The 22,833-nt window shown below is 40.0% G+C and overlaps 1 protein-coding gene across 1 annotated transcript in view; it reads left to right on the forward strand.

Moving 5' to 3' along the window:
• Positions 1 to 283: 283 nt before the first annotated feature.
• LOC145459179 (prostaglandin G/H synthase 2-like) overlaps positions 284 to 22,833 on the forward strand; it is a 29,367-nt gene continuing 6,817 nt past the window's right edge. Inside the window, exons 1-7 of the mRNA XM_080337812.1 lie at positions 284 to 783; positions 2,732 to 2,851; positions 5,314 to 5,457; positions 12,389 to 12,532; positions 13,553 to 13,728; positions 19,794 to 19,892; positions 20,234 to 20,468. Of these exons, the coding sequence (XP_080193938.1) occupies positions 702 to 783; positions 2,732 to 2,851; positions 5,314 to 5,457; positions 12,389 to 12,532; positions 13,553 to 13,728; positions 19,794 to 19,892; positions 20,234 to 20,468 (1,000 nt within the window). The 5' untranslated portion in view covers positions 284 to 701. The remainder of the gene's footprint in view (positions 784 to 2,731; positions 2,852 to 5,313; positions 5,458 to 12,388; positions 12,533 to 13,552; positions 13,729 to 19,793; positions 19,893 to 20,233; positions 20,469 to 22,833) is intronic.

Consider the following 22,833-nt stretch of genomic DNA (forward strand, 5'->3'; position numbering starts at 1 on the left):
ATTTTGTACAAAATCGAACGCGCAACGCGCTTAGCTATATGCCATATATGCCATTTCGAATGATCCGTGTCGTATTAATTCGGTACGAAAGAGAGCGCCGTGCTACCGTACAATAGAAGCTATGTGATTATTGCCGGCCTCTCTCATTTTTTTGGTTTCAGGTGACCGTACTCCGTATATAACTGAACGCAGTGTTTTCGAAAGTGTGTCAGATTTTAGCGGAGTTTGTATCCACATACCTATTCCCAATATAGACATTGTAATATTATTTTCAATGGGGGGACGTATGCCTGCGAGATAATAGTGAAAAGAGAGGACTATAGTAACTCGGTATGATGTAATGTCTGCGGACGACAGGAGTCATTCAAACGGATGCTGTGTGTGCATTTAACAGTCATGAATTGCGGATAATATTTATATGTAATAGCGTACGTTTCGACGATACTGTTATGTCGATCAGTAGATATATGAGTCGTTTGCGTGAAATGAACGCGTTAGGTACTGTACAGAAGACAGGATGTGCAAACTCTGAGCGCATGTTTTAAAACTTCAGACCTAGAACATACCTTTATAACACTTCATGCTTACTTTGCAGCAACCAATATAACCGGAAGTGTGAAGCACATGCAAGGCTATCTATATATAAAATTTTGCACTCATTTTAGCTCATCTCGTGATACATATCTATATCAGACCTTGTCATGTTTCTACCTCGATTGACTGACTGCGCGATTATAATCCTTACTTCTATTGCAATTACGAGGAGTGAAGATCAAAGTGAATGTGAGTATTAGGGATGGTGTGAACCTCTGAAAGGTTCAGGTTCGCGTGAACGCGAACCTTTTTGAAAGGTTCTGTGTGAACGCGAACGTGAACCTCATAACGTCACGTGACGTCATATTGCTAATTTAAACCCTATATATTATTGAAGTGATAGCCTATATTAATGTACTGTACACGATACCTAGCAATGCCTTAATGCTGAAGTACATATTGACGTTTTAAACGTCGCCAAATGCAGTCAAATGATATCATAATCCCATAAAGTCAATATATTCCATCGCTTTGCCAACAATTTCGACGAGGACCTGCCAGGGAAAATAAGCTCTACGCCTTAACGGTGTAGGCCAGACCGGACAATGTATTATGCGTCTGAGTATTGCTACACGGATATTGAGCAGAGTGTAAAACGGGTTTCTATTATTTGCACCGATACTAGCCCATTAACAAGTTATACAGCAGTAGCCAACTCCCCAATCGCACGGATTTGGTTTTTATAATACAGTATACATATGAAGTCAAGATTGACCCCGTATACGCCAGCTAGATAGAAAACGATATCAACCTAATTCATTGGTGTAATAAGCATCATTCGCTGACTCCATGTAGTATATTTTGCTCTTGATGTTGTGTGATTGCGGGTCAAGCTCATAGCAGAGAGTCACTAAATATTCACAAACGGAAAGCTGGATATTTCGAGCAAACTTTTGTAACAAATCAAGTAACATTTTTGAGATTGTAAAGGTGCATGCTCGTTTAGTGTTGATTGTTTATGCTGCCAGCGCCATGCATAGAGTGGCCGGCAGTTAAAATGCAATAAACTTGAAACCAAAGATGTAATAATGAAGTGAAAATTGCAATATATGAAAAAGGTTCACAGTGCAGAACCTATCAAGGTTCGTTTGTGAACACGAACCTCAAAATTTCCGAGGTTCACACACAGAACGCGAAAGTGAACATCACGTTCACACCATCCCTTATCAAGCTGAATATATTTAGCTCAGTGGTTGAAATTGCTAGGATGATGTATTATGGAAGCGACCTGCGCATAACAAACTAGCTCCGGCGCCACATCAAATAGCTTTCGATGCAGCAAGTTTCCTTCTCCTAAACGTGACTCAGCGCGGTCGCTTAAATTACGGGTTTCTAGGTTACGCATATTGTAACATCATATAACCACTTAGATCTTGGCACAGACGCCTGATTTACGCCGCCTGCTACAATCACGAAACACATCGATCATGTTCCATTAGAATTAGACTTTCGAATGAAACATAACATGCGGATCAAGTCTTTCTTGTAAATACTAGTGTTTGAACGTTGGAATATCTTATGAATAAAACAGCCAGCAATGAAGAATTTATTGATGCGGACTTAGTAAGCGGAAGGGTTCAATGCATGCTTGAATATAAGGTGTGTGATAAACACGCATTGTTTTGCATTGCTCTGGGGCTTTTGGTTGATTTCTTATCCATATCCAATCACGTAATATGTAACAGATTCGATGACGCCTAATTGTTGCTGTTATTGTTGTTGTTGTTGTGTTGATGATGTTTAGAAGGCAATGGTCATTCTACGCCAGACTAATAATTTTATTGTGAATCCCGAGCTGCTGACTTGTAGCACAGCCCACATATCCGGATTGGATGGCGGCGAGGAGCTTTGAGAAACCTCTGACTCTATGAATTGATCCTACGGTATCTACCCCTCTCGGTCTCGAATCCAAGACCAATGGGTGTCGCACTACGTTGACTATATCCACCACACAGTACACACACTTGACTATTTTTTGTGCTCTGAAAATTACGCAGCACAACGTAGAGACGAGACGTCATTTTTATAAAGTATCAGGTTCAATTAGGGCGTCAGCATGGCGTGTACGTTAGGCTTTCATTTATGCATCACTATCGCCACATACTACGAATTCACCTTATGATTTTCCATCTCGCAGATGATCCTTGCTGCTCGTTCCCTTGTCAGAATTTCGGGATCTGCAACAGAATAGGTTTTACACAAAGGTACCACTGTGACTGCTACGGTACGGGTTTTTACGGAGATAACTGTGAAACAGGTATGATCGATAGACATTTGACACCTCTGCAAATATAGGTCTGCGACAAATGGACTCTGCCCTCGGGTGTATGTATCATTGTGTCGTTGTATATCCGCTGATAAGATTTTCGTAAACCCCGTTGTAAAATACATGTTGTATACTACAATTTTATGTTGTGATATAAATCATTGCTCTTGCTAGACCCATCGCATTGTCAAAGCTGAACATAGGAGTTTTTGGCGGGAGCGGTAACAAACCGCTGTATAGTATATATTATCACTCTGGCGTAAAAACAACAATTCAGTCTTTTTATTATTGTGATCTCGCGCATGTAAAAATCCAATTCATCGACTCTGTCAATAACGGTGATGACAGTTCGTCTATTTGTCCATGACTTGTGACTCGCATGCTTATCCTATATGTGCTTTTTTGCATTCCACGGGGTTAGCAAATCATATATGTTAAGTTTAAAATTCGAATTGGATAGCGAATTCGCAATTGGTACGTTGGGGACAGTCCTGCGATGGAATCCTAGTTCTGTTTTTTGGGCACGCAAAAATATATTACGAGTGTTATCACTAGGGCAAGTTTTTTTCAACTTTTGCAACTTTTTTTTACAGCTTCCGGCAGCTTCCTAAATACTCGTAAGATATGTAGAATGCTGTTTTAAGCTGTTTGAAGGAATCTTATAGTGCAACTTTTTGCAACTTTTTTCCATTTTTTTCATGCAACTTTTTGCAACATTTTGCAACTTTTTCGATTTTTCATGAAAGTATTTTCGATTTTGGTGAAATACACGGCCAAAGTCGACTGAAACACCATAAATCAGCACCGAAGTAACGCTTTTACGGGTACTTCGGGAGCTGAGCCGGAAAATTGACCTTTTTTTAGTCAACCGAGGAAAATGTGGTCCTATAGTGTAACTTTTGCAACTTTTGTCAAAAATAAATGAATGAATGCAACTTTCCGCGGATTTAACTGCAACAAAAACTTGCCCTAGTTATCACGTTTGCCCCCGAAACAACCATAAACCCGATGATACATCATGTCTATATTCTGTAGGTTATCACGTTTGAATTGAGGTCAGCATCAACATTCCTGTGCCCACATTAGGCATGAACCAAACAAGCCAATTAAATTTCTATGCGTCAGTTTTCGCGCAGCCTGACTAAAATTTTTGTTGTTGTGCGGTGTGCACTCCCGATACGTAATTCTGCATATCTGGTGTGGCGTCTTTTGGCATTGACTTTTTTGTTCCCGTAAGTTCATTGTCGAATATCAAAATAAGCATTTCTGAGAACTGACGACGATTTGAACCTTTGTAGGCCAAATTTGTGTTATCGTTACTATGCTCCCACTCATTTGAGTTGCGGACTACGAGATTCACGTAGTCGTTCTAACAGCATACGATTCCTTCCAAATATAGGTAAACTTTCACAAACGCGGTGTCTGAAATAACGTGTGACCTACCGCATTATATGCCAGACATGACAGAAATAACCAGGTTCAATGAATCTCGATACGGGAAAGGGAAGATCACGCTTCACAGCTCCAATGTGGCGCAACGCACGCAGTGACTCCGTTAGACTTATGTATTCAATGTATAGCTACTCTCAAATCTCAAGCTATCGGCATCCGAAGGGTTCAAAGGGTCATCGATGTGCTTTGGTTGGAGTTTCGACGCTCATAAAATATTAGTGCCTTCGTCAATAGTAATGATGGGGTTTATGACCGATTTGTGGTAGTGTTGTGGATTAAATAGGTGTTTGCTATATACCACAATGGGCAGCATAACAGCAGGGTTACTATATTTTGAGATCCGAAAAGAGGACACCTTTTACAAGTTACAAACGTTACAATAGCAGACGAGAAACGATTAATTTCAAAATTTGTAGGGCGAATTTCACTGGGTTGACTAAAAATTAGTAAATTTTTTCGTTTCGACCACAAAATACCCGTTCCCACGTACAATCGATAAAATCGGTTGCAGTTGATCCTATTTTTAGTCAATCTAGCGGCGAACGTTGTTCACTATGTAAATTTCCTTCAATTCCGTCGAAAACCAGTTTTCACGTCCATTATGACATCCTTAAGTTGTCTCTGTACTGTCGCCTAAATCTCAAGCCGTAACAAGAGGACAGATTGCTAACAAAGAGGTCATTAAGGTGTCCTCGGAGGCCATTTTACATTCTATGGAAAAGAGGACACATGCTATTAAAAGAGTACATATGGTATCCCTGCATAACTGGCGTCCGCCAAACATGGTGCTACGTGATATCTTATAAGCGTAACGGGTGTTGTTTGGGATTGTGCGATTATGAGAATAAGAACCATACATACTGCTGTAATACTTTCAGCGGTGTCCTCATAACTTCATAGTTATCTGCCGGCAATAGTTCTTTCGATGTTCGTACGTTTCTAACGCGTGAAACATGTCGGTATAGAATCAGGGTTCATTTATACTTTTTACGTTTATCCAGCGACATGGCGGAAGTGGATTTACGAGACACTACGCCCATCGCCCTTCACTGTACAGTACCTTACTACGCATTTCAAGCTCTTTTGGAAGGTCGTCAACAACGTCAGCTTCCTTCACGAATGGGTGATGAGAGTTATTTTGAAAAGTTAGTAGGCGGCTAGTAACTGCTTTCATATTTTACGATTTCATATTTCATACCGTACATACATAACTTCATGACTCATGAATGTTTGTGTCGAACATTTGCATTAAATGCATGAGAGAAGCAAGAACTCAATGTTTTTTCGAATGCAATGGTAACGTATGGCTCGCGAGTCATACATGGATCGTTTGCTAATATGATATATTTTAAATTTTGCACTCAATTCACATCTTATTCAGAGATTTGTGGTACAATTTCATAACGACCCAAGTCATTATTATTGTTGTAGCTAAGACAAGTCTATGTGAGACCAAGGCAGTGGATGTCGTATCCATGCGGGTTTTAGGGGGCTAGGAACGGCCCCCTTACAAATTCCCAGAATATATGACAAATATTGCAAGCTGATAATTACTCATTTATCAGTCCAATATCATATTTTTATAATATGGCAGATACGATACCACCAAGTTATTTAGGGGTCTATATCGGATGAATTCAATCCGTCGAGTTCGATGAGATTCGAAGTTTGTATACTCGAAAAAAGAACGCCAGCCGGCAAGTAATATCACTCGCGAGTTCGTCGTACTCGACATCGCATGTCTCGAAATCTTTTGCCGTAACCATGACAATGACCCTACTTTCGATTTGTCAAATTACGTGCATGCATCAAAAAATCGCGCACGGTCTGTGTCCATTTCTCAAATTGCAATTAATGACTCACCCACCCTGGTCGTCATCTATTTGAAGACAACAAAGTTGCGCAACGCGCATATGAAGGAAAATAAGATTAATGATAAATCATTCCAATCTAAATGCCGTAAAACCTATGATATTCAGCAGCTGTCGCGTTACAACTTGCATTTCGCTATCGTAACTTCCCCTCCGTGAACTGTCAATGGAGTTTTAAAATCGTAGACTCTGAGAATGTAGAAATTACATGAATATTTTTTATCAATTTGTTGAACTTGGAAATAATTTTCTGCGCTTTGGTAGGATGATCATCATGCAATATCTATTTGACATAATCATCATTGTAATTAAAAAATATGTAGCTTGTCTGGGAGCGATCTTACGATATGCCGGCCTCCAACAGGCATTTTAACTTCATGAAATCTGGTTATCTCTGATAAAAGAACGGACAGTGGACACCCTGATGTTGGCCAATGAAGATAAAAAATGTGACCCACATATTGGCGGGCGAAATAGACATTTGATCCATTGTTGGAAAATGAATTAGTGGCGTAAAATTATATTGCAAGATCTATTCTAATGCGGTGGGAATTTTCCCCACCTGTGGGCATTCTGATTGGGAATATACTCACTTGCAAAACAAAATATACTTTACATTAATAACCTCGTTTATTAAACATCTGTATGATATGCCGTTCGCATCTCTATTATTTCTTAGCGCATTTCCAATTCAGCAATTCGTATTATCAAAGCCTCCAATTAGCGAGAATCGACTGGACACGACAGCGGCACGCCACGTTGTTGTTCATTTGTATGCGAAATACTGTGATTGAAATCATCTGATTCGTTACAATAAGAGTTCATATGTGTATGAATATTGAATATGTATTTACGGGAGATCGCGGACTTGATAATTGATAGCATAGCCGGACTCGTTGCAGATGGAATGACATATTTATTCTTTTCGAGTTATAGTAGCGTGCGAAAGTGTAGCTTATTGCAACTTATATCTTCCACACGCATAACTTCGTCAACACCAGGAAGTGTATCTGACCAACGCCACATTACTCAGCATTAACACATGCAATTTGATACTACCTCCTCTATTTGGAAAAATTTCAAACCCTTCCTATTTTTCTGTCGGCCTACATATACATTTCACGGAGGCGCAACATTGCGTTTACGGTTACCAGTTCAACTCTCATTAATTTTGTTGCGTGTTGTTGAATTCTGGGGGTCTTACCTTTCACCAATAGCAAGTCGTTACAAAACAAGGTCTTACCAAATTTTATTGGAGGGAGCAATTTTAAAGGGTATAAATGTAGATTTCTTCTAATTTGACAATACCTTTGTTTTATGTAATTTTGTCGATGATGTTACAGCTAGTAGTGCGTTAGATTCTTTTGTTCATTCCAAATAATCCCCTGTGTATATTATACGTTCCATGTCCGATGATTAGGCAACCTACATTACTGACGACATATGATATAAAGAAACTGGGGATATCATTGATGTATCAGGGCTGTTGAAATGGTTAATTTCATCCACAATAATGAGAATATAAACGCCGGATCATTTCCACCCATCAAAAATAGAATATCACTTGAGAGGTTGGGCAGTTTCGAAAGTACGGAAAAAGTATCAAATGTGGAATGGAAGAATGTTGCTATGGTATGGAAAATTGTTAAGTATGGTATGGAACGATTGGGGCGGGTATGGAGTATGGAAGATTCCCATTCCGTACCATACCATGCCCCAATGAACTGTTTCATTATATTTTTTCCTCGATGTATTTTTGTAAACTGCTTCATTATATGCAGCCTTAGAATGTCGGGTATAGTTCCCTCTAAGCAGCCTCTGGGCAGCTTTGTCGGCAAGGCTTCCTGTGATTTTGGACGGAATTAGCTCATTTCGTTTTCACCTTCCACCGCAATACTCCCGTATGAACTAATATAAAAAATAAAATAAAAATTGAGACGCACGCACGGTAATGTGATCGTTTTAGAATAGACATTGGAGGTCTTAATGGGTTGGCATACGCGTGCGACATCACAGACGCACAAATAGCGCGTAATAAGTGAATGTATTTATAGATTCAACGTTCATTTAACGCAACTCCTTGTTTATATCGAGCAGTCGCTAGCGAAGTGGCAGTGTCAAGAAAATCTGGTTAATACGATTTATATTTGCTAATATGATTCAATCGCAATATACTTGACGCACGGAACATAATATATATACCCTCTCACGCATTAAAAGGGTAGGCTACACCCAGAAATGCGTAAAGTTGCGGCGGCATATTTTTGATCAGCCTACTTCCCGTCTGGTATATCCTTCGTTACCATTTTCTTCTCGATATAGTTCCAACGTCGGTTCCGAAGATGCCGCTATAAACTGCTAGTATCAATAGCTTCGTCAAATTCAGTCCGACTATAACATCATTTATACTTGGAGATACAATATAGAGCAGTGGTTCTCAACCGGGGGTCCGCGAAGCCTCAAAATAATTGATAACCTAATATGTATTTTTTCAAATCGGAAAATCACGAGGCAGTTTCGCTTCATTAATAGTAAAACTCCAGAGCTCACATCAATAGAATGGCCATCTAAGATGAAATATCCTACTGTGCAGACTCATTTTAATTGTAAAATTGTCAATTGCCTTCTGATACAAACATTTTGCAGTTTAGAGATGTTATGTTGGGAATTGAGGGGGGAAAAGTTGGATGAGTAAGGTTCACGGTGACTTCGAAATCTTCACGAAAATCCATTCTCTCCTGTGATATACTCACCCATTTCTTCCATAATAACTTCAAGATAAGCTGCTAGATAGAAATGACCGAGGCTTGACGTTATATGTTCATTAAAAAAAATTGTTTGTCAATTTTGGTGCTGTATTTGTTGCAATCATACCCAAACTTGTCGTCGGAAGCATTACGCGTTATTATTACATTCGCCGCCACCTCTATTTGTGAAAATGGATTTAGGCATTCGTTCATATCAAATCGAAGGCGTGAAATTTCAAGACACGATCACGCGTTTCAGGAAATGCAATTGCAGAATTCACTTTGAAATAATAGAAGTCAACCAAATTTCTAAATGATATAGTATGATTTTATTTTCAAGAGAGGTCATTTTGCTCCTGTCTATCACTAAGCCTACAGTTGTCATTTGCACAATACAGACGACGATTGCACGATAATTGAGCTAAAATCGAACTAAAACTTCGAGGGGGTCCGCGGGGATCCGTGACGGTCCTAAAGCGGTCCGCGAAGACAAAAAGGTTGAGAACCACTGATATAGAGCTTGCTTATAGCAAACTAATTTGTTTCAGATTAAGGCAATCAATCAAATTGATCATACATCGATGCATTTCACCTGTGATCAAATCACACCGGTATACCTATTTCAAAATTTATTGTGCTGTTGAATAGTTGACGACGTTCACATCACGGACGTATAAAAATCCATTGATGACTCTGCGAGCTTGTTTTGTCGATTTAGTGCACTGAAATTAACTTTTATCAAAGTCGTACAGTAACAAGTCAATATATAATAGGCGTCTAGCATTAGTGTACGGGTATGAGGATTTCAGCTTTATGCGCACTGCCCACGTCTACAACGGTAAATTTACCTGCAAAACTTTCCAAACAGCAGCCTTGCATTTATTGGGGATGAAGTTAACTCATTGCCAGCTATCGCCCGTCGCTGTCGTTCGCGAAATTTTGTGACATTGTTTCTTAGGGTTACCATACGTCTTCTTTTAAGAGGATTTGTCCTCTTGTTTGACTTTTTTTAAAGTGTCCTCGGAAGACGCCCAAACGTCCTCTTTTTGTGAATTTTGGTTAGATATTGGACAAAATTCGAGTACGATAGCACTGAAGTAACGCTCCGGCGGCTATTTCGGGAGCTGGGCTGGAAAGTTGACCTTTTTTTTAGTCAACCGACCGCGAAGTGCAAAAAATATACCATTTTTCAGGATTTCCCTCCGGTATTGCAAGTCTGGAAATCTTCTGTACTTTGCAGATATATAGAATATGTCAAATAGGGCTAGAAAATTTAGTAATGCTAAAAGAGTATCTATAGAAACGTGGACAATCGACTCTTTTCTATCGGTGTCGTGTCGACAATAGTCAATTTGCCTGATATGTAATAATTAGGGCGTTTTTTTTTACCTAAAAAAAGAAAATTTTGACCTAAAAAATCAAAATTTTGACTTTTTTTTACCTAAAAAAAACTGAATTTTGACCAAATTTTGACCTACCGCATGCAAATTAGGTGTTTTCCCACATAATGTTATAATTGTACCACTTATCTTCATTTCTGGTTGGAACTGACTGTCCTAACGAAGTAGTTTGGCCTGAAAAAACGTTTTTGGTTTAGCAACAGGCAACTTTTTACATGAAAAAACATTATTTTAACGAAATCTGGCCCTATGAGTTACAATATGTATTATGGTAGAAATAATTAAAATATTTTGTAGTAAAACGAGAGATACTTTCCTACATTCTTGGGTAGAAAGTGCACGTCCTTACTAAGAAGCTTGCCAAGGACGTTCAACAGCAGGAGTTGTTGGCTGACAACACTCAAGTTGTGAGTACAGTGCTGGTGACACACCATGTTGCTTCATTCTGACAATGTTGTCTACATCACGATTTTTCATCATGCGCTTCTTAATATAAGAATGATGCAATGCATAAGAAGTCTTTCTTCAGTCAGGATATTGCAGTACGTTGACCATAACACCATGTCTACCTATTATTTGTTTTATTTGACCGTTTATGATTCAGAATGGGCAGACGATTAGCCGTTTACAACGTTAGGCCTATAAAATAGGCTAAAAGCGGTAAAATATCAAATTATAAGTCCACGGACAGTGCAAAATCTACGATACAAACAAAATGTAGAAGTCAAAATATTTTTGACTTTATGAAAAATTTTGACAAATTTTGACCTAACGCTACAATTCTGACAAAATTTTGACAAATTTTGACATGTCAAAAAAAAACCGCCCTAGTAATAATAATCTTGTATCAAAATTCAAAGAATAACAAAAAGGGACATTTCTTCAGTATATACAGTCATGCGATGGTTTGAATTAGAAATCATAAGACAATCATTTCTAAGATTACAAAAATGCTATACATGCCCATGTGGCCATTTGTCGCAAACGTGGTTTCTTTATGGAAGTTCGATTTCTACTAAGCTTTAGTGATGCGATTCGTACCTGGTATAGTCGGGAAAACAAGGAACTTCAAACGCAACCTACGATCCAAAATGTTTTACAGCCATCTAAGAACCGCTCAATCGCAGCATCGTCATTTCCTATCACAGTATAGAATAACAATATAACATTATAGTCACTTTTGGTAAATAGACCGCATAAAAGGTACGATCAAATATTCCGACGTGTCTTCTGTTTCGTTCGAGACAGTTTGTTAAAATCTTGAATACCGGTATACTGCGAAACTTATACCCGCATACAGATTATGCATTCGTCGGATAACGATTAGTCATCGAGTTTGATTTAACTTGATGCAAATTCAATGATTCGAATGGATTTTCTAGAATTGCAAAGCATGATATCTGCTATTACGGTTTCTTTCAATTTCGTCAAACAAATCACTGCGCACTGTCGCGTTACCGCTGGCAGCAATTACGCTGAATTGGACAATTGTTTCTTATCAATCATTTTATTCATAAACCACCGGTAGCAGCGACGCGTAACGTAAAGTGAGGTCTTCGAAGTTCAGTCGTATGAACAATTTGCTCGTACGAATATCATAAATCAATTTACCCTGCGGAGTCTTTCATATAGCTTCCTTTTTCTGGTGCGCATAATGATTTCCGCAGATCCATTGGATCATATGTAATTAAATATATTCGGAGAAAATATTAACCATGTCATTCTATTTATAGGCCTGCATGTTTGGAATCACTAAGCCGACCTATTGTGTATATTGATTTAATACTCATGCAAAATGATCCATACAGTCAATTACGTCTTGCCAAAGTATAGATGTCTCCCCAATAAAAATATGATTACGGCTGTCGGCATGCGGTTGTGAGGGTTTAACAATGGCTTCAGCTATCGATGAATCCAAAAACATAGGTATTAGCGGCACGGCAAGCGCAGTTTAAATGCAACTGTTCATCTGGAAAGCCGTACATTTAGTAGCCATGATTCATACTATGATTTGTTTTGTTCCCCATAGTTCCAAAACCGGGTTCATTTTAATTGCAGTACGGGTGACAACACCGCCATGGCCAGAGGCTCACAACACAGCTGCTGATTATACAACATTTCATGGGTATCACAACAAATCATACTATAGCTTGACGCTTCCGGCGGTTCCGAAAAATTGTCCTACTCCGATGGGTGTCGCGGGTAAGTTACATCTCCTCTACATCTTAATGGTGGAATTTTCTTATACGTAAGTTGGTTCACGTTTTACATCATATATCGTGGAGTGTTGTTGTTGTTCGTGGTATTTGTCGACTACTATGGTCATTTATACACCAGGCCAATTTTCATCACTTTATTCCGTAGCTGCCGACTTGTAGCACGGCTCACTTCTAGGCTTGTTTTATGACACCGCTTACTCAGATGAGATGGCGAGGACGAGCCTATAGATAAACCTCTAACACTTAGGTGGTAATTCTTGAGTCTACCTCCCTCAAATATAGTGGACATGTATATTGTATATATACACGGAGATGCAATAACAATACGCTGATTTTTCAATCCCCATCTTGAATTCGCGGGCTACTTACATGGTAAGCAATAAATGTACGACATTGATAAAATTCTAGGTCACAGAAAGAAATATATTGCTTAAATTATGTCGCGGTTGCCCGGAGAGTCTATCATCACCAATCATGCATAACTTTCACGGCGCTTCAACAAATATATATAATATATGCGAACTAGTAGGCCTACTCATAACTCTAAAATGCTATGCGAATAAGCGACATTTTTAGACAAATAGTTCACGCTTCACAATGTTGCTCGGATATTTGAGATTTTCCCTAATCCGCGCGGGGTTAAAACCTTTAGGGGTTGTACTCTCTGCACCCGTCCCTCCCGCTCCTATCTCGTGTAAATCAAAATTCACGTTCATTCAGCAACGGCAATCAATCCGTTTACAAGTCGCATGAACGTTACCTTTGTAATTTCCTGTCCGATTCCCAATCTGGTTACTAAACGAATGGCAAAAAGAATTGACTGCAAAGCGTTCAAGTATAGAAGTGGAATTCCAGTTCAAAAACATATCCACTTGAGTTATCTATACAAGTAGTCAAAATATACTTTAGTACTGACCACCTTTGGATTACTGATATCCAATCTACATAAGCACTCGCGTACTCAGATCCTAAAGGACTGTATCTTTGCATATGCACGATCCAGGCCCTGCAAAGCTTCCCGACATTGAGGAATTGGTGGAGAAAGTCTTCAGAAGAACTCAGTTCAAACCGTGTCCGCGTGGGACCGCCTTCATCACTCCCACGTACGGCCAGCATTTCACTCATCAAGGTTTCAAGACTGTGATGTCGGACAGGCGGACTACTTGGGGAACGCAGACGGTAATGAGCGATGTTGTTCGAAAGCCCGATATATCTACTTTTGCAAACTATAACTTGAGTACGTTTCGTACCTTCATTGCACTTCAACCGGAAGATGTCCTGACACGTCTCGGAAATCGCTATTTTTATTCGTAATTGGGTTGATATACGCTAACACAATACCGTGACCTCATCTGCAATATAAGATATAAAGACGAACGCATAAATAATGAGAAACCGGCACTTTTTCGCGGCTGCCAGTCAGTAATTCAAATAAATGTCCTAATTGACCACTTACCTAGCTCTGTGGAAGTTATAATATTTTGTGTCGGATACTGCTCATCGTGACAGTCTATCCCATAAAGTGGCATTGGGCGATTCGAATTACTGATTCAAAACCGATGCCAATCATTACTGACCCAAATAATAGAATCCAAGTCAATACATCAGATTGCAGGCATGCTTAGTATTTTGTCAGCGGACAAACAGTTTTGATTGGCAACTCCCAATAACCATGCTAACGGGCCAGTCAGTAATACGAAACATCACTGAAGCGAATTAGAATCCAAGTTAAATGGTCAGATCGCAAGCACCTTATATTTGATCATTGGACAAAACATTTTTGCGTGATAAGTGATAACTCCCAATAACCATATTAACTGGCTTTCGTGATTCAATCACGCGCGGTAACATTCATAGCCTAGCTCAGGGGTGGGCAAACTACGGCTGCGGGCCGTATGCGGCTCGCAATACTGTTTTGTGCGGCCCGCGAAAGGCTCAAGAAGCATATCAAAAATATTGATGAAATGCGCACTAAAATGCAATTACTGCAGTGACTCGATAAAACTTTTTCTTACTACATTTAACCGGTAACCACGATAACTATATGCATTTGAACTTGGACGGGAATTCATTTTTTACTATATAAGACGCGATAATGAATAGTATTCGAAAACTCGACTCGATTCGAAGGTTAATACTCGCTTCGGGATCGAATCGGTGAGATGCTCGATTTTGCCCAACTCTATAGTTAAAAGTCGGCAGCTCAGTAATCATGATAAATGATATCAACCTGCTGGTCTGGTGTAAAATGACCAATGTAGTCGAAACGCCAAGAATATTAAAACAACAGCCACAACAACGGCACATTTAGGCTACTATACTTGTCTCTATTCGCTTAACCATTCAGTTCGTTCAGGCAAACCCCCAAATTTGGATGTTGGCCTTGTGACGTCGTGTTCTTTAACGTCACAATAAACTGTGACGATCAGATTTCACATGTGGATCTGTTTACTTCGTTTTAGAAATAGAAAGCGTGAATCAGCAATGTTAAGTCGTATACACGTGTTCACAACGACCTTACTACAAAGTCAAACCTCTTACAGTGTCCTACCAATGGCTTGTATAGTTGATTACATTCTTTTGACCTATGTTGTTACGAATAATTAAGCCGGTGTCATTAGTGATTTTGTAACCTACTTATTCGGTGTCGCATCGTTGATTCATTCTGCTATTCGTGGACTAGAATTAAAATGAAGTGTTTCGATGTACTGTACAACTATAGGTCGACACTGTTTGCGACAGTCTGCCAAATCGTTGTCACGTTGTCCATCATCGCAGATTCATCCGTGCCAGACGACACCGCCGACTTGTCAATTTTGGAAACAAATAGTTACCACTTACCACCTTTATTATACTGCCATACTAGACGCATGCCTGCATTATGACTTGTAAACTATTATGAATCGACGGTGCAAGAAGTCGTGCTTGTACCGAGTACTTATTATGTAAACTTCTGTGCATAATAGAGATTGCCATTTGGGTTGGGCAAGTACGTGATAAACACACTGTTTACTATGAAATTTGAATCCGTTCGCGTGATGCGTTGAAAATGCGAGATGGGGTTGTAGAGGCCGGAAAACAGTCGGATATGCGACGTCATATGTGCCAATGTAGATCGCGTGCGCAACAAACAATATAGGTTTTTGTTGAGTTCAGGGGACCGAAGGTGGCGTTGTGTGAAAAAGTTTGGGACACATTGTACAAATCAAACTGTATTTATGTCATTTTGACGCAAAAATTTCAATCCACTAAATCAACTCCTTAATCGCTCAAAAACAGGGCAAGTGAAGCAGTGCGTCACCCGCCGGTGAGATTAGTAAAGGAAAATTGTGAAAACCTTTGATTATTGATATTTACCGTCGATGTTCATGAATAACTAATTATGAACATTTTTCATCCATTTTTCATCCGATGGTCATATTTATTGTTCAAAAATACAGCGCAAAAGAATAGGTGAGGCTCAGGCGGGTCGTGCCGCACCTGCGACAATGCAATTCATTATAATCAACTCAGAATTCATAATAACTGGCATCAATCAACTGCTATTGTCCCACCGTTTCTGAAAATCTGAATATAAATCATCTTGGAGTAGTGGAACTCTCTGAAAATCGATAAGGAATGTGAAATTCGGCTTGACTTCGTACAATGACAGCTCAAAGAAACAATAGCCAGGTTAGGCATTCATGAATCTGCCTCACAAGTATTTGCCAACAATCGGACAATCACTCAGAGGTGGTCAAATAAGTCAAGAAAGCTACTCAAGTAGAAGTAGAAGTGGCGACGAAAAAATCTACTCAAGTACGAGTAGAAGTACTTTTTTCATAAGCAACCTAAAACTACTTGAAGTAGAATTGACTGACTTTAAATCTACTCAAGTAAGTAAGAATATACGAAAACGATCGTAATTCGTTCGCAGGGATTGTCAAAAGGTACAAATTGAGCTACGCGAAAGGTACAGAGCTTGATTCATATTGATGCATACCAGTAGGTATTCAATTTTCGAGAGCATAAGCATTCGTCAACATCATGGGATGAAAATGATAGTATGGATATGGAAATGCGATACTAATCCTCTGTTTAATCGAACAGAACGTTTTACAAAAGAACACGGAATGGCGCACTCCCCCATATTATAAGCCCCGTAGTTTAGTCGAAGAGAAATACGGAGAAGTTGTATAGGATACGGTGTAAACACTTTGCGCGATTAGTAAACGTGAATAAAAAATTTGGTGGATCGTAAAAATGCCATATTGTGTAGCTTTATATCTGGAAATTGAAGGCATTACTACACTTGCTTTTATACTTCAACATGTATGTTATCCAGACAAACGAACTGGTATTAATTAGAACTCAAAGAATATGATACTGGGAATTGAGGTGAAATATAAATACTACTTCTAAAAGCGGAAAATGTATTTCATGTCTTTAGTCCAGAAAGTTTCAAAGGTGGTAAAACAGCTCTAAAACAAAAAAAGTCATAGTCCACTTTTCCAGATTAGGACGCGACATGGACTGCTAGATTACGATATGATAAGTAAATGCTAGATGGCGAAACATCAGTTTCAAACGTTATGATGAGCCATATATAATATGATGAAATGTTTCATATGGGTCAAGGGCGACAATGCGGTGTGAACGAAACCACGCCATCCCGCTACCTAAATTATATCCACCGATACTTTCGTGAAGTTCTGGGCTTTACTCAACTTTTTTGAAAACTAAATGTTGAGACTCCTTGGAAACAGCCCCGAAATTCCTCAAGCTATCTTCCTGATTGGAGGATTAAACCACTTCTACTTGACAAACTGTAAATAGCGAAAAGTAAGTAAGTAGATCACAAGATATTGCGAAGTTGTAGTAGCGAAAATCAGATCTACTTGAGTAAGTGCCAGAAGTAGAGGAAAACTACTTGAGTACTTCGAAAAAGTAGAAGTACTTCGTTACTGACCACCTCTGCAATCACTTCACAGTAAAACGCACGATGTATGTATCGTGGAGTTGCGACGGCCAGTGCGCAACGCGTAGCAAATAACCTACATTCCTCTACTTATGTAGCTGGAGCTGTTATGCAATTTCCATCAATTCCTAAGTTTTAATTGTAATATGTAATACCGGTACCTATACTTACATAGCCTGCGTTGTTGTTTGTGGCATTTATGATATTTTCGACTGCAACGGTCATTTACACCATGCTCATACCCTACATCAGTGGTTCTTAACCTTGCCTCCAGCGCCCCCCAAGGGGCGATTTGGATTTTGAAGGGGGCGGAAACGCTCAGGGGGCGATATAGAGGGCGCTGGGCTCAGGGGGGCGGTATGGGGGGCGCTGAAGCAAAATGGCTTCGCAGTTATGGTGTAGTACAGCATTACATGTCATTAACGAGTTTTCATAGCCAATTAACATTCGACAAAACATGTCAAATCTCGAACTTTTCGACCATGTTTGGTACATATGTTCTCTCAAAAATTACACATTAATTTTGGACGATGTATGCAAGTTATTTACATCATTTTCGCGCTGCGCGCGAATTATTGTTGCCAAATTTTTGATTATTTGGTACCTTTCCCCCACGAAAAAATACGCACTATATATCGAAAATAGAAATTGGCATTTCGGCGCCGGCCATTACCACGCCGCGATGCACGAAGACATATGAAGTTTCGGCAAATATGGGACTCCGAAAAGTGTGCCAAAATATTGTCAGTGAGAAAACCTTTTCTGAAAAGAGTTGCCCCCCGATGTTGACCGTAAATTTCGATGTAAATATGTCTAATTGTCCATGGGTGCTTAAATGGCTCGTGCCGAATTATCATGTCGTGACAATCTGAGCCCCGCTTGTCCATGGGTGCTTAAATGGCTCGTGCCGAATTATCATGTCGTGACAATCTGAGCCCCGCAGGACAAATAACATCCATCAGAGAAAAAAAATTCGCCACTGAAGAAATACCAATTTTGAATCGTGTGCTTACTTTAGTTTAGATACGTTTATGCGATTCCCTATCTTTTGACTATATAGCCAGCGGATAAAGGGTCACAAAATAACAACATACAACGAAGTAATTGTACCAATGAGCGTGCCTGAATATGCTTAATTATTAATTACGTCCATATGCAATTACCGATATTATTGACCGATTCGTTCATCCATTATTAAAAACTTTCGCGCCTATAGGCGACCAGGCCACACAAAACTTTGTTTAACATTGAAATCACGCGACCCGGGGGTCTTGAGGGAAGCCCCAAAGAAGTTCGGTTTATCGCCACATCGGAGCCAAGGACCAACGTTTTTCGACGGGGATGAAGAAGTGCTGTTACGCCCCGTCTCCGAATCCATTGTTTTTATCACAGTCCTTAAAATATGCGGTAGGGGGCGCTAGAACACGGAAAGTTTCAAAAGGGGGCGCTGGAGGAAAAAAGGTTAAGAACCACTGCCCTACATTATCATTCCATATCTACCGGCTTCTAGCACGGCCCACTCCTAGGCTTTATATGACACAGCTTACGCGGATCAGATGGTGAGAAGGGGCCGATATCCAGCGTGTGAAGGTGGCAAATGTGATAAGAAACAGGTCGCCCACTCAATCAGCCATGCTTTCAGGTTCATCTCCAATCTAACCCTGATCCCCCACATTCTGGATGATGTGTTCAACCATATAAGTTTGACGTTCGTAAATACCATATTTAGTTCCATTTCAACCTTGTGAAAAAGGAGACTGGACGAGCAAAGGACCATAGAAAAAATAAAATCGAAATTAAAACCTTTTCTTTCATCCTCTTAGTTGAGCAATCTGTATTAAATCGATCAAAATAACTGAATATTTCACTAAAGGAGAAAATTGAAATGTGTATTGTAGAATGTCAAATTGCAACGACTAACAGGGTGCGGGAAAATGTCTCGCCTACCCGTTTTCTCTTGCTTGCTGCGGTTGTTACTCACGTCTTTGTGAATCTTTATCAGGTGCCTCACGTGAGTGTGTGTTGTCAGTGTCCCACCAGCCGTGAACCTCACCGCACGTCATTGATCGAAATTACATTTCTACGTAGTCGTAATCAACTCACAGCAGTTTTACAAAGTGAGATTGGATAGGAATGGACGAAAAATACCGAATTAGTTTTAATGTTATGGAGAACTGGTCATATATTAGCCTACATGTAATAACATAGAAGGTACCCATTTAAACTTACACATCTTGAAAACTGTCATGCCCAGCCCTGAAATTAATCATCACGCCAACCGTTCCAGGTCGACTTGTCTCACGTGTACGGAAAGACCGAATCGGACGAGAGGGCGCTGCGATTACTGAAAGGCGGCAAAATGAAGATGCAGATTATCAACGGCGAAGTACGAAAAACACCCCGAACTCAAAGTGCTGTTTCATAGAAGTTCCATTCTCCGCGTTGCAAGAATATACGGTCAAATTAGTCAGCGTAGACGCGACAATTTCCTAGCCATGTCATGACTATAGGCTTGCATTTAAAGCAAACGATGTTTTACAACACTTTGTTTAAAACATGTTGTCTAATTATGCCATAATCGTGAAAATACTTTCGAAAAACCATGTAGTGCGAGCCTACAGACGATTTGCACCCAATATAGTCGATGTATACGATGTGGGGTGCCTGGAACGTAACAGAATACTCGGGAAAAGTAGAAGCACCTATACTAACCACGCCTGGTTTCAGGAATACCCGCCGCACGAAGACCACTGTCCGGGCATCAAAATGAACTACCCTCCGATAGTGCGGAAAGAGTTCAGATTCGCCCTCGGCCATCCTTTCTTCGCGATGCTGCCTGCCTTGTTGTACTGGAGCACGTTCTGGCTGCGCGAGCACAACCGAGTGGCGGATATAATGGCGGAGGAGCATCCGCATTGGGACGACGAGAGGATCTTTCAAACGACGAAATTGATTATTCTCGGTATGTATTGTTGATGGCAGGGTTGTAATGACTCGAGTCAGACTCGAGTCGCGATTTTCTGATGACTTGTCACGACATTTCATTGTAATTTCTAAGAATAGTGAAGTAGCCACACTATTGGTATTTCGTATATTTGTAGCGGTACTTGAAAATGCGACTATAGAAGCTGTTAAAAGTGAGAAAAATGTATATTATAATTGCGAACCGTTCGATATCACCGAACAGAGTTATAAAAGTGGGTTGAACAAGATTTTAACTGAAAACTGAGCAGTCAGCGCAATGACTTTGACTCGGACACGAGTCATAATACTATGACTCGGACTCGACCCTCTGCTCACTGACTTGGACTCGGACTTGACTCGGTGGTGAATTGAAAATGACTCGACTACACTCGAGTAAAAACTATAAAAGTGAGATTGACTTGTGACTCGGAGCCTTGTGTCTTGGTTACAACCCTGGCGGATGGTTGTTTCTAATCTTTGGGATCGTCCTGATTGCGATCGGTCCCAGGGTTGTAATGACTCGAGACGCAATTTTCCGTTAACTCGCCTTGACTCGAGTCGTTTTATTCAAAAGGGATTACAAATTTGTGCATTGACTCGACTTGTACGCGAGTCAGTGCGCACGACCGGACCAAATCATATGACTTGACACATTTTATCTGATCTGTTCAAGTCTCATATATCAGGACCGATGGAATTGAAACATAGGTCCAGAAACTGTCTTCTATGCGTTTGAATAAACGTGTTCAGAGTGAGAAAATGAATGTATTATAAATCCGAGGCGGTCGATATCGTCCAAGAGTTTCATAGAAGTTTGTTGAACCTGACTTGAACTCGATACTGAACAGTAAGCACTATGACGGGGGCGGGCAACTTCTCCAGTCGGCGGGCCGGATATGGGGAAATGAAGTACCTGGCGGGCTGGATTCCTGAATCGATACATTAAACGCGTATTTATCCACCTATACAAGGATGAATCGTATTTATGCAAATTTTAGGTTTGAAGCATAGACACCGAAACAGTATTCAATGAATTTATTAATGTAATCAATGTTCCCTTTAGGCTGCGCACGTGCGCAATTGCGCAGTGCTGACACGGTATCTGCGCACAGAAAATCTAAGCTGCGCACAAAAAATCCGAAGTGATGACCTTTTTTCTTAGTCGTTACGCACTGTTGTCAAAGGGACCGCGCAGTGAGTGGTTGAGTGCGCGCAGACTCGTCAAAAATTTAGAGTGTACATTGAATGTAATGTATTTCAATTGCTGTTGAAGTCAATGAGACATCTGTGGTCGATCAAAGTTGTGAACATGTTCTTTGAACTCTGGCTGCATGTCGCACACAAAAAAAACAACAAAGAACTAAAGAATAACTAAAAATCACTATGTGTCCGAAAAAAAAAGACTAAATAACCTACAGTCATTTTAATTTGACGTAATGAGCTAGCTGTGAATAAATGTGGAAGACTGTGACCGCGGGCCGTATATGTTGCGCGCCCCTGGTTGGTATAATGCAGGAGTGGGCCAACTACGGCCCGCGGGCCGCATGCGGCCCCCAACACCGTTCTGTGCGGCCCGCGAGAGTCTAAAGAAACTATTTAAAAAATTGATAAAATGAGTACAGAAAATCGAATTAATGCAGCTACTTGATTGACTTTTTCTTGGTATATTTCACCATGATAATTATAAGACAGTGGCTCTCAAACTGGGGCGCGTGTTCCCATTGGGGGCGTGAAAGCATCTGAAGGGGGACGCGAAACTGAGCTCGACTGAAAAAAATTTTCGCGCTCGGCGCGATTGTCATCTACTTCATAATTATCGCTCTGTATTTAGTCTTAATTTCATAATAAAAAATCTCACATCCACAGTCGTAACCTTCCATGCTATCAAACTATAAGTTAGGTTTTCTAGCATCCTGGTTGCATTTTGTGATATGACGATAAGGGGAGAGCGAAATCCTTCACCATCATAAGGGGGCTTGTCTTAAAAAGTTTGATAACCACTGTTATAAGGTAAATACTTCCTATATTTTTTCTGTTTAATTTCCGGCGCGACAGCCCGATCTCAAGGCCCACGCAGTTTGAAAGGTTTCAATTAAACATCACAGAAATCATAAACGAGATTGACATAATTCGGATCACGAATGGGATTTCAGATTGGCCACTCCAGTTTTAATTATTTCAGTGATGTGCTTATAAAACTAGATTTGCGCGTGTCTTAGGTAGATTCGTTCTCTGTATGCGTAGAATTGGGGTATTTATATTTTATCTACACATATTAGAAGTGTGTTTGAAGATAACATGGTTATGATGCTGTCAACATTGTGTGTCCTGGAACTGAACCAAAAGTGGATTTAGTTAATCTA

The sequence above is a fragment of the Botryllus schlosseri genome, chromosome 16, assembly GCF_051294905.1.
Source record: "Botryllus schlosseri isolate E-star chromosome 16, Bs_hap1, whole genome shotgun sequence".
Taxonomy (NCBI): domain Eukaryota; kingdom Metazoa; phylum Chordata; class Ascidiacea; order Stolidobranchia; family Styelidae; genus Botryllus; species Botryllus schlosseri.